This window comes from Apostichopus japonicus, chromosome 7 (genome assembly GCF_037975245.1).
Source record: "Apostichopus japonicus isolate 1M-3 chromosome 7, ASM3797524v1, whole genome shotgun sequence".
NCBI classification, from domain to species: domain Eukaryota; kingdom Metazoa; phylum Echinodermata; class Holothuroidea; order Aspidochirotida; family Stichopodidae; genus Apostichopus; species Apostichopus japonicus.
The window spans coordinates 26,834,144-26,847,304 of record NC_092567.1 but is presented as its reverse complement, the minus strand read 5'-3'; the positions used below and the strand labels follow the sequence as shown (position 1 = coordinate 26,847,304).

Below are 13,161 nucleotides of genomic sequence, written 5' to 3'. Positions count from 1 at the left end.
ATCTGTGTCCTCTAGATGTAGTAGAGGTTCAAAGGCACCTCCTATTTTTGCTCTGAACTCCTCTGCAATCAGTGAATTGTGAAGTCTGCTTACATCATAGCATTTTGGAGTTGTTTTAAGACGCTTGACCTTAACCGGTGCTGATAGTACTGATAGTACCGTAGAATGCTTGATAATAACCATAGCCGCATTGAACGAGCGTACCAATGCTCCAAGGTAATATCACTTTAGAATGCTTGATAATAACCATAGCCACATTGAACAAGTGTATCAATACTCCAAGGTAATGTCACCGTAGAATGCTTGATAATAACCATAGCCGCTCATTCAGCATTGAACGAGCGTACCAATTCTCCACTGTTATATCACCGTAGATTGCTTGATAATAACCATAGCCGCATTGAACGAGTGTAGTGTACCAATGCTCCATATGTTGCATAAGTGAAAACGACTCCACTGGTCCCACCTTCCATCAGAGAGGTTGCGGTCCTGCAGTGGGTAGCCCACTTATTATAAAGTAAATACGTTTTGTTTATCTTTTGCCTGGTAGAAAACCACTTTTCTCATCCACTGCCTTCCAACTTGTGGGTAAACCTTCTGCACTAAATTGATGTAAAACTCATCCATGGTCTCCACCCGATGTGAAGCATAATTGTATATATATATATATTTGGTGTAGTTTGTACTGTTTTTACCAAATTAACACTACCGTACTGTTGACAACACCAACAGATTCGATGCAAGAGTTGCGTAAACTAAAGACTGGTGATTGGTGGCGCTATTGTAAATTAAATATGTGACAGCTTATTTAAACAATACAGCTACATATGACCTTTAACATATCTGAGAGTGCTACATTGAAAAGATCTTGACTTATCTAAAAGGTCACAAATTTATTAATTAAAATGTTTACACTTCAAAGTGAAAGAAAGACCAAAGTGAAGGAAAGGTTAAAGTAAATGGTTGTTTATTTTGTAGATGTGGTAAACCCTCAAGAGCCTTGTTAGATCAACAGTATTCTTTCTATTTCACACCAGACTTGTTGACTATTTTACTATCTGATTGCTGGAAGGGTTTATCAGTTCAAATTTCAGAAGATGAATGTCGATTATTCATTCAACACCACTATTGACAAATGGTATGTGCCGTGGAAATGGTGCAAAGGGGTGACTTTTCGATGCGGTTTACTACGACTGAGCTCAATATAAAATATTAATCATATTGGTATAGTTTTCCCAAGTTTCTTTCTTTTTCAATTGTTGTTTAGAGTTTTTTTTATGATGTTGTAAATATTCTGTCCATGATGATTGTTAAACTATTTCGATATATTTTTCTACAAATTCGTGTATTTAAATCTAGCGTGTTTTACCGTTACGATCATTTGTTTGTCCTTCTTTGCCCTATTCTGTATAATGGAACACCGCCCTCCACAGACAGCTAAGTTAAAGTTCCACCACTTCTCGCATACCTGTATTTAATGGTTTCCGAGGCTGATACAGTAATAAGGTTAAAATAAAACAAAACTGTAAAGCAAACTGGTTATTTACTAAAGAGCCTGTGTAAGAGAATGTGTAAAAGTAAGAGGGCCTGGTGTTTCGATCCTAGCAGGATCTTCTTCAGAGGATCTAAAGAAGATCCTGGTAGGATCGAAACGTCGGGCCCTCTTACTTTTACACAGTAATAAGAACACATACATATTGTACAGCACGAAAGAGTGGCCGGGTGGAACCAACTTCTTTCCTCTTTATCCTTCTCCGATCTCTGGAAGTCTGAACAGACAAAGGGCGAGAATTGAACATAGAAAATATAAGGACATGTGATGTAGCGGTTGATTGAATTAAATCGCAATGTATGTATGTAGAGGTGACACCATTCTTCACCATTCTGCAATGTGCCTCAAAATTATTGGAACACAATAACCAGTTAGTTTTAATTCCAGTTGTCATTCTTTGATGACCTGATGATAAGTCGAATTAAATTGGTATATGTCGATTTAAATCGACATATACCAGTTTAATTCGACATATCATCGAATTAAATCGACATATACCAATTTAAATCGATAAGTAAAATAAATCGGTATATGTCAATTTAAATCGACATATACCAGTTTAAATCGATGATATGTCGAATTAAATCGGTATATGTCAATTTAAATCGACATATACCAATTTAATTCTACTTATACCAGTTTAAATCATGCATTCCACTGTGCTCGTGTTTATTTTTAATTATTCGCCCGCCTTGTCAGGCGACTACACGTGATGTATCTCCACATGTCAATCATCACCGAAATCGGGATTTGGAATATGTTAATGAGCTAAATCGAAGATGTGGCGATTTAAATAGGTATATGTCAATTTGTGTTGATAGAAACTGGTATAAGTCCACGGAAATTGACTTCTACCGATTTAATTCGACATATCATCGATTTAAATTGGTAGATGTCGATTTAAATTGACATATCATCGATTTATTTTACATATCATCGATTTAAATTGGTATATGTCGATTTAAACTGGTATAATTCGAATTAAACTGGTATATGTCGATTTAAATCGATGATATGTAGACTTAAACTGGTATATGTTGATTCAAGCTGCTGGAAACTGGTATAAGTCGAAGGAAATTGCTATATGTCGATTTAAATCGGTATAAGTCGATCTCCCACGACTTGAGACTGATGGCCCTCCATAGATATGTAGAACTAAAATGATTTATGTCAATTTAATTCGGTAGAAGTCAATTGAAGCTGCTGGAAACTGGTATAAGTCGAAGGAAATTGGTATATGTCGATTTAAATCGGTATAAGTCGATCTCCCACGATTTGAGACTGATGGCCCGCCATACACTGGAAGCTAGACCATGAATGAAGGTCACATGAAGGTCACGTTGGATTTCCTGATGTAGTTCCGGTTTCTCGTACCGTGGAGACGAAACGATTAACGATACACAAAATATGTTGCTACTCAACTCGTGTAGAATACATGCACGTAAAGTACAACGCACACCTCTGACGTCACTGGTTTTGTTTCTATGATAAGTCTTTATCCTTCATTTAAAGAAAACACTCATCAAAGTTCAAACAACCAAAGTCAACAAACTTAGCCTTTCCGAAGTCCTTGTCTCAACAACAACACCAACTAATTCAAACAAAGCGTTGATAATTAACAAAGCATAGCTAATTAATTCCTTTGAACGCTTGCATGATGTTCAAAGGTAATATTTCGCCTCCGCAAGCAGTTAATTACAATAGTACAGTACAACAATATACTACACGGAATTGTGTAGCTAACACAGAACTTTTCAAATTAAGGTTGTATGTTGTTGCAGCCTTCCCTATGTAGAGAGCTTGTGCGCATATAATGAAACTTATGTGCAGTCCTTGGCGAATCAGATAATTTCACCTGTGTTACTGAGCGGAGCAAAAGTGGAGGGAAGGTTGGTGTAGGAAGGGGGGGGGGGCTTTGTAGGAAACGGTTGTATGTAATTGTTGAACTAAATATGCATTTGTTCATCCAGCCCCCCCCCCCACATTCCTATGATCACACGAACCTCGATTATGGTAGCTTTTGTCACATTTGTGAATATTCTAATACTTAATGGGGAACATGTAACTCCATGGTATTAAATGTCGAAATGATGTGATGGGCTCCAGCAGATGGGTGCGAAGAGGTGGTGGGGGGGGGGGTGGGAAATCTTGGGTTATGCTTCACTTTTGTATAAAACCATTTATTCGGTATAACTTTGATTATACGTGGCTGCTTCACACGTAATGTCATAAGCACCTAAGGCAAAGAGGACGTAGGGAAAAAAACGGGTACTACCCCCACCCCTTCACCCCCAAACTTGAAGACATTAGCTAAAGGCCTCCAACAATGTGAATGAGTGGAACGGTTTGCCTGAGAATGTTGCACTTGCAATGAGTTTGAATGGGTTTAAAAATGCTTTGGACAAGTACTTTAAGCATTGTAATCGGGTCTGAGTGTTTGTGTCTTCAGTTTTTTCTCTCTCTCTGTAGGGTCCTTGATGGGGACTTGAGTGTCCGTCCTGATGCTTTTTTTTTCTACTAAACTAACTGAAATAAACTATCAAGACCATAGGTATAATACATACATGTATGTATGTAACAACAGCATATATTGAAATATGTATATATATATATATATATATATATATATAACTATGGATCATACCTTAGGTCGACAGTATATATATATATATATATATATATCATATATATTAGTTTTTATGAGTCTGTTCGTGTACCCGAATTGGTTGCATAAAGTTTTACTCCCCCTTATACATTCTTAGAAATTCATTTTACTTTAGTGCTGGCTTACGTCGGTACTCAAAATGATACCCTTGTATACACTGGTACCAATGCTATCTATTATAAAACTATCTTCGGACACTTTATAAATTATCCACAAGCACTGACTTCTCACTTTTATAAAAATCATCATAGGTTTCCCTTGATTTCACACGTTCTTGCGTGATTTATAAATATAAACTTGAAGTATTTCACTTGATATCAAATCAAACAGGTTTTGTTTGTGAAAATGATGATCAAAAGTTAATTTCTTACTCTACCCTAAACGAATTAACATTGGAAAGGTTGACAAGTCTGTAACGTTAAACAAGATGATATGATGGACATACAAGCTGAACATCACGTACATAGTATAATAGGTCTACTAATCATTTCAACAGCAATAAACGATTCTTGGTTTGAACTATGTGTTTGTATAAATTTTCTAAATTCACCAAATTTAAAGGACTTTACATTTCCTATATACTTCTTCATATGTCTCTTTAGCAATGCCCAACCCTTTTCTGCCAGTCTACCAAACGTGCAAATCATTGAAAAGTAACCAAATACTACATCATTTTCGATGGACAACAACTCTTCTTTTATCACCCAAATCTGTTTGCTTCGAAGGATGACTCTTCACACACACACATTGGGTCATTTTAAGATATCTTAAGCTTTCAGCTGTTCGACCGGCCAGTTGGTATTGTTTGCGGATAGAGACCAAAGGTCACTTAGTATTCTAGCCCTTTTAGGGAGATTTCATTGGACTAACGAACAATTTCTGGGAGATAATCTCATTGCTTGCTCAGGTACTCCACGGATCTAGTTTGGTAAGTATCTCACTTCTGTATCAACTTATAGACAATCATTGGATAAAGTACAAATCTTTAAGACGAAGAAGAAAAGAAAAGCATATATTAAGCTAAATTTGTTTAGATTTTATAGATTGAAGAAAGGATTTTAAAGTGCTTTTTTTTCCTCCATTTTTCCAAAAAGATTTTGAAATATATCTGTGATTATTAGTTAATGAGATAAGCCAGTTAATGGGTTTGAGCATAATGGTGTTATATATTGTAATATAATTTGAACCTGTTTACTCCCATTACATAGTATAGTTGGAATTATTTTCCCACTAAGGTGCAGGTTTGTTATCAGAGACATTTTCACATTTCAGATATGTAAATTTCCTTTTAAAATAGCTGATCTGCATTTACATGTTGTAAGAATGCAATAATCAGTTGAACATGCAGTGTACGGCTATATTCGTCCTCTGTGTTCCTTCGCGTATACCCTATGTTCATTTAAATTATATCTCAAAGTGTAAAATATGTCTGTGACGTCATTTTATGTTCATTTTAAATTATATGTCAAAGTTTAAAAGATGTTTGTGACGTCATCATATCGGAATTTTGTACCATCCTTAACTGCATACGAGTAGATTTTATTTTACACTTAATTTGTGTGGTAACTTGTTTCTTTGTTATATATAAGCTATTTTATATGCATGTTTCACATGTGCACAAGGTAACGCATATGGACATAATTTATAATGGTTGGGCGCACACTCAGATCATCAGACCATAGCAACGGAAATCGTCCATTGCTAATATAAATATAGAAACGTCCAATCAGAGTCTAGACGCCTATGCTTATATTTTAGCATATGGAACTATGTTAGGTATGATAACGATTAATTGCATTACTAGTGTACTTTTATTACGTTACCGTTTATCATGGTGATTTATAGACAAGCTCGCGGTTTGATTGTTAACAAACAACTGTAAACAGTTCGGTATTATCAAGTATAAACCATGTATTTGATCGTGCATTCATTCTATAACTGCCTTGAGAGCACCCAGTTGGGACAATTATTCTATGCTGTACTTTCATGTCCCGCTTCAAAGCACTTGTTTTGTCAGTATGAACAGTATGAATATCATATTTCTATCAGGTAAAGGTTAGTAACTGTTCATACTGTCAATACGAGTGCATTGAAGCATGATATGGTAGGACAGTTTAGAGCGGTATTAGCATTAGAAAACTGTCCCCAACTGGCTGTTGGGAGAGATAGCTTAATGAATATTCATATGTTTTCATATTCATAGTGTTTGCATAACACTCAAAGTGCAGATATTAGAAATCGAAGAACCTTGTACAAATCTAGGCCTAACTGAAAGTAGTAGAACTGTTAAATTGAACGTCCGTGAGGTAAACTAATAACAAACATTGTTTTATGGTTGATGGAAGCCTCCTCTTAACATGTGATTGTTGGCTTCTGACTGTTTTTTTTAATTTTCCTGCAGATTTTTTTCAAATTTTTGTTAACTTTCCTTCGTGAACCGAAACAATTTTCAAAATGGTTGCTGGTTGCGGTGCCAAAATTGCCAAATGTTTGCTTTTTCTTGTCAACATTCTGGTGTGGGTAAGTAACGTTGAATTTGTTAATTTGTATTTTTAGCAGGTTGTCTCTCTTAGAGTTTCTCAATCACGAAAAACACTCTTGCCATACCCACCCGCCTACCACCACCCCAACGTTTCTTCGAGTCTTCTCTCCTGCACCTCCAGAAAAAAATATTACTTTTATTGCATTCTTGTCGTAAGAAATCTCGGAAAGTCCGTTACTTTCAAAGCGAACAACAACGATTACTATTTTGGCTCGGCGTAGGATTACATGTGGTGAAGGGACATGTTCTTGTGAATTTTCCTTTGTTTTACGGTATTTCTTTTGTTAATCCCACCATTTATTTCTTCTGTTCTCCTTTTCAGTGTGTAGGAGCTGTTGTCCTCTCCATTGGATCATGGATGTTAGCCAAGTCCAATGAGTTTTTGGATCTATTTTCGGAGGACACGTTGGTAGTGGTGGCTGGTATGATGGTCGGGGTAGGATGTTTCGCATTCTTAGTTGGGTTCTGTGGATGTTGTGGCGCCCTGAAAGAAAGCAAATGTCTGCTTTACACTGTAAGTTGAAATGTGCTGGGTCGTTTCGGCGTCTAATAACGTCAGACCTATGTATTGTCTGTGTGCTGTTTACAACCAAACTTAACATTATGAGGATGCGCTAATCTTGAGTTTTCACGTATGAGTAAATTTTTCTCTTCATAACTCCCGTATCTATGAGCACATGAAGGATGGGGGGGGGGGTCCCCATGAGAGAGTCCCCCTACCCCATAGTCGCAGTTCCGCTTAACAGGCCTATTACATTAAGACCAACCTCGCCCATGGCCATTACTAACACGTAATAATGTCCGTATAGGTATGCATTATATAACCATACACATCTATCAGTCAATAGGTGAGAAAAATAACCGTGAAAAACTTCAACGCTCCGCCGATATCGCTGGTACCCTTATACATGACGGCGACACCGTCAATTTCACTGTATCTGAATAGTGTACTACTATTTCCTTACAGTCTCCCTTACGGTAACACATAAAATGCAATATATACATTTAATATAATCAACAGATGAAGTTAAGTTATTAACATTATTATAATATATGTTTCTTGATGTCCGCAAAGACCCATACTAACAACAGGTATAATACCACTTGCTTATTACGAACTATATGGAATAATTTACCTGTCGTTCACTGAGTTTAAAAGTTTGCATTGAATCATTTCAAACCCGCCATAATTATAATTTGATTAGACAAAATGAAGCTCGTCTTACTCTTCAGCTGAGAAAGGAATTTAAGAAAATGCAACACATTTATTTCCCCCAAAACGTGATAGATATATTAGATAGAACTAGTAATACTATTACGTCATATTGACGTCATAACTAATCAGGGCGTTAATTTCCTCGACAGTATTTCATCTTGTTGTTGCTCGTAGTGGCTCTGGAATTTACGGCAGGAGTGTTAGCTCTGGTTTACGAGGACGACGTAAGTAAACATCCGTCTTAAATATGTGTTATTCGCTCATTTTTGTGGCAACGTCTAGATCACGTGGTTACAGTCTGAGTGTAAGGGCACTGTAGGCTGTTAGAGCCCCCAGGTGACAGTATTTGGTTTTTTGTGCTCAGGCTTTGTCTTATAGCAGCCTTTGGTTCACAATATTGTCCCATGCAATACCATGCTTCATTATAAAGAGACCTTTTTAAAAACAAAGTAACGAAGAATTGATTAAACGACATATCGCTGTAACTAAAGTGTGCTTATTTCGTATCATTATTCAATTTGAAATGTATGCATTTAAGAAGTACATGATCCCTCTCGGAATGGAATAAAATTATTATTTAAGTAACGAATACAGTGATAATGACGTTGAAATCAATACCAAATAAAACAATAATATTTTGTATGTGTCAACCGGTTCAAATCGGTTTGTAAATTGACAATGATTTGTATGACATATCTCAAATTGTTATTATATTTTTGATATCTTTAGATTGAAGAGTCAATGAGAATTGGTATGAATGAAACAATTGCGGTTAATTACGGTTACACGACAGCTGCTACTGAATCTGTTGATACTATCCAAATAGACGTAAGTATCTATCTATCTATCTATCTATCTATCTATCTATCTATCTATCTATCTATCTATCTATCTATCTATCTATCTATCTATCTATCTATCTATCTATCTATCTATCTATCTATCTATCTATCTATCTATCTATCTATCTATCTATCTATCTATCTATCTATCTATCTATCTATCTATCTATCTATCTATCTATCTATCTATCTATCTATCTATCTATCTATCTATCTATCTATCTATCTATCTATCTATCTATCTATCTATCTATCTATCTATCTATCTATCTATCTATCTATCTATCTATCTATCTATCTATCTATCTATCTATCTATCTATCTATCTATCTATCTATCTATCTATCTATCTATCTATCTATCTATCTATCTATCTATCTATCTATCTATCTATCTATCTATCTATCTATCTATCTATCTATCTATCTATCTATCTATCTATCTATCTATCTATCTATCTATCTATCTATCTATCTATCTATCTATCTATCTATCTATCTATCTATCTATCTATCTATCTATCTATCTATCTATCTATCTATCTATCTATCTATCTATCTATCTATCTATCTATCTATCTATCTATCTATCTATCTATCTATCTATCTATCTATCTATCTATCTATCTATCTATCTATCTATCTATCTATCTATCTATCTATCTATCTATCTATCTATCTATCTATCTATCTATCTATCTATCTATCTATCTATCTATCTATCTATCTATCTATCTATCTATCTATCTATCTATCTATCTATCTATCTATCTATCTATCTATCTATCTATCTATCTATCTATCTATCTATCTATCTATCTATCTATCTATCTATCTATCTATCTATCTATCTATCTATCTATCTATCTATCTATCTATCTATCTATCTATCTATCTATCTATCTATCTATCTATCTATCTATCTATCTATCTATCTATCTATCTATCTATCTATCTATCTATCTATCTATCTATCTATCTATCTATCTATCTATCTATCTATCTATCTATCTATCTATCTATCTATCTATCTATCTATCTATCTATCTATCTATCTATCTATCTATCTATCTATCTATCTATCTATCTATCTATCTATCTATCTATCTATCTATCTATCTATCTATCTATCTATCTATCTATCTATCTATCTATCTATCTATCTATCTATCTATCTATCTATCTATCTATCTATCTATCTATCTATCTATCTATCTATCTATCTATCTATCTATCTATCTATCTATCTATCTATCTATCTATCTATCTATCTATCTATCTATCTATCTATCTATCTATCTATCTATCTATCTATCTATCTATCTATCTATCTATCTATCTATCTATCTATCTATCTATCTATCTATCTATCTATCTATCTATCTATCTATCTATCTATCTATCTATCTATCTATCTATCTATCTATCTATCTATCTATATATATATATTAAATTCATTTTAATTTGCTGTTTTTGTATTAGAATTCAATGCTATGCAAACTGATCGTTTTCTACCTACTACATCCGGGCTTGTAAATATTATTTAAAGCGATTTCCGTGTACACGTTGTATGTTGTTCGATATAATCATCCTAAACGGGCGTAGCTAGACTTTATTTTAGAGGGTGGAGTCTGTCCTAAGGGGTGGGGACAGTCGAGTATTACTTCACCGCCGCTCCTCACACTACCATGTTCCCTCTAGTGCTCCCATTGCTGGCTCTCTAAGTTCAGGATTATTGGGACGGTGGAGTTTTGTATTGCATGAAGCCGACGAAAAATTAATGATGATGTTTCACTCTCTCAATTAGTTCCCCACCCCCTCTCCTCACTCTGTATTACCATTTATCACCCCTCCTCACTGTAATACGTTCAATCCCTAAAATATCCCCATTACTTTCTTACTCTCCCATTTTTAGTTAAAAATATAGATTGACCAAAGAAAAAACCTTACTCATTTTTCAATTTTTTTTTTAAATTGTTAACAGTTTGAGTGCTGTGGTGCAAACGACTACAAGGATTACACAACATCGCAATTCATGGCGCAAGAAAACAAGGCCGTCCCCGAGTCCTGTTGTAGAACAGGGACTGGATGTACCTCTGGAACACCTGGTAATCCCGACAGTGTAGCCAATATTTGGTCCGAGGTATGCGATCCGTTTCTTCATGCAGTCGTTTTAATTTACAGGGCAAGGCAAACCAAACAGACCCAGTGCGTAAATACTTGACGCATTTTTGCGCATTTTCTTGATTCCAACCAACGATGTTTTCATGACGTCACATGTTTTGTAGCGGAAGAGTCTTTCGGAAATAATGTTGGTAGATCATCCTTGTAAATAAATCGAAGTAAAAAGTCACTGACCCTAAAGCATGCATACTGCAATAAAACGAATATGGGGGTATACAGCAGTCAACATATATAAAATAAAGATATTTGAAAACAAACCTGCTACTTGAATGGTCCACAAAATTCCTTCTAGAAACATTAAAATTATGGCATCGCATTTAACAAGTTTACTACACATTGATTGTGTGGGAAACGAAGTTATCTGTATGAGATTAAACATCATAACACGTTTAGTTGAATGAGTACACACTCAACTGCTTGTGACAGCATTGATCAAGCTAGGATCATCTATATAGCCTATCATGACAAACCAATTAGGTTTAAGTGTCACTTTAACGAGAAGGTTAATGTCTTGTTGGGTATTACAACTCCCCTATGCGCCAGCTCAAATACCTTAATTCTTTCCTATATCACTGAAGTTTGCTTCATTTAATAGTCCGGTGTTTATACATGTTATTTCAGGGTTGTGTTGATGCTTCCATTTCTGTCATTGAAAGTAACTACCTAATCGTTGGTGGGACATGTCTGGGATTACTCGCTGTCCAGGTATGAAAATGACTGATAATATGTGCTGAATTTTATTCACATTTTGCGTTATTTCGCACACTTCATCATATACGCTGATTGCTATTACAATCATGTTTTGAGTCAATTTTATCTTCCGTTTCATGATTTTATATAGTGCCATATCTCTTTGTAATACGATAATTGAAATAAAATTACATGAATTTGAATAAATATTTCCATTACAAATATCACTTCATTAAATGTAAATAAAATACAAACTGAGTTTTATGTATTTCTCATGAAGTGTAATTCCACCATACATTATTCAAATTTATCATTGAATATTCATACTTTAAAACAAAAACAACCTACTTCCTTCTTTCTTACAGTTCGTTGCAATGGTCTTCGCGTGTTGCCTAATTTGTGCAGTTGACGAAGAGAAATAGATCTTAGTTTCTCATTTAAATTAATTTACAAGTAATTTAATTATTCGCATGAACTACGCCGAAACAACTGTTGAAGACAGTTATGTGTTATACACAGAAACCCATGGAAGCCAATTACATACGCTAAGAGTATAGTTCCGTTCGGGGGATACCAAGGTACACAGTGTTTCATATTTTGTGTTTATTTTTATTGTTAATTTATGCCCTATTTCTGTTCCCGGTTACCCTGTAGACTATTGTTAGTAATGCTGTATGTTATTAATTAATCAGGATACGTTATGAGCTACATATGTCAAGTGAATGATATATATATATATATATATATATATATATATATATATATATATATATTATTACATAATAATAATAATAATAATAATAATAATCATAATATGTGCTTGGAGTATATTATTACATAATCATAATATGTGCTTGGAGTATATTATTACATAATAATAATTATATGTGCTGGGAGTATATTATTACATAATAATAATAATATGTGCTTGGAGTATATTATTATATAATAATAATAATAATAATATGTGCTTGGAGTATATTATTACATACTAATAATATGTGCTTTGAGTATATTATTACATAATAATATATGTGCTTGGAGTATATTATTACATAATAATAATAATAATAATATGTGCTGGAAGTATATTATTACATAATAATAATATGTGCTTGGAGTATATTATATAATAATAATAATAATAATAATAATATGTGCTTGGAGTATATTATTACATAATCATAATATGTGCTTGAAGTATATTATGACATAATAATAATAATATGTGCTGGGAGTATATTATTACATAATAATAATAATATGTGCTTGGAGTATATTATTATATAATAATAATAATATGTGCTTGGAGTATATTATTACATACTAATAATATGTGCTTTGAGTATATTATTACATAATAATATGTGCTTGGAGTATATTATTACATAATAATAATATTAATATGTGCTGGGAGTATATTATTACATAATAATAATATGTGCTTGGAGTATATTATATAATAATAATA

At 33.9% G+C, this 13,161-nt stretch overlaps 1 protein-coding gene across 1 annotated transcript; it reads left to right on the top strand.

Moving 5' to 3' along the window:
- The first annotated feature begins 4,996 nt into the window (after positions 1-4,996).
- Positions 4,997-12,454, top strand: LOC139969953 (CD151 antigen-like). The gene is made up of 8 exons (XM_071975376.1): positions 4,997-5,145; positions 6,619-6,737; positions 7,082-7,273; positions 8,125-8,199; positions 8,705-8,803; positions 10,801-10,959; positions 11,622-11,705; positions 12,056-12,454. Exons 2-8 carry the CDS (start codon positions 6,672-6,674, stop codon positions 12,110-12,112), a joined length of 732 nt encoding a protein of 243 aa, XP_071831477.1. The 5' UTR covers positions 4,997-5,145; positions 6,619-6,671; the 3' UTR covers positions 12,113-12,454.
- Positions 12,455-13,161: the final 707 nt, after the last annotated feature.

Coding starts and splice junctions, on each gene's coding strand:
- LOC139969953 (XM_071975376.1), top strand. CDS start 6,672: ATGGTTGCTGGTTGCGGTGCCAAAATTGCCAAATGTTTGCTTTTTCTT. Junction 7,274..8,124: donor GCAAATGTCTGCTTTACACT/GTAAGTTGAAAT, acceptor TTTCCTCGACAG/TATTTCATCTTGTTGTTGCT. Junction 8,200..8,704: donor CTCTGGTTTACGAGGACGAC/GTAAGTAAACAT, acceptor TGATATCTTTAG/ATTGAAGAGTCAATGAGAAT.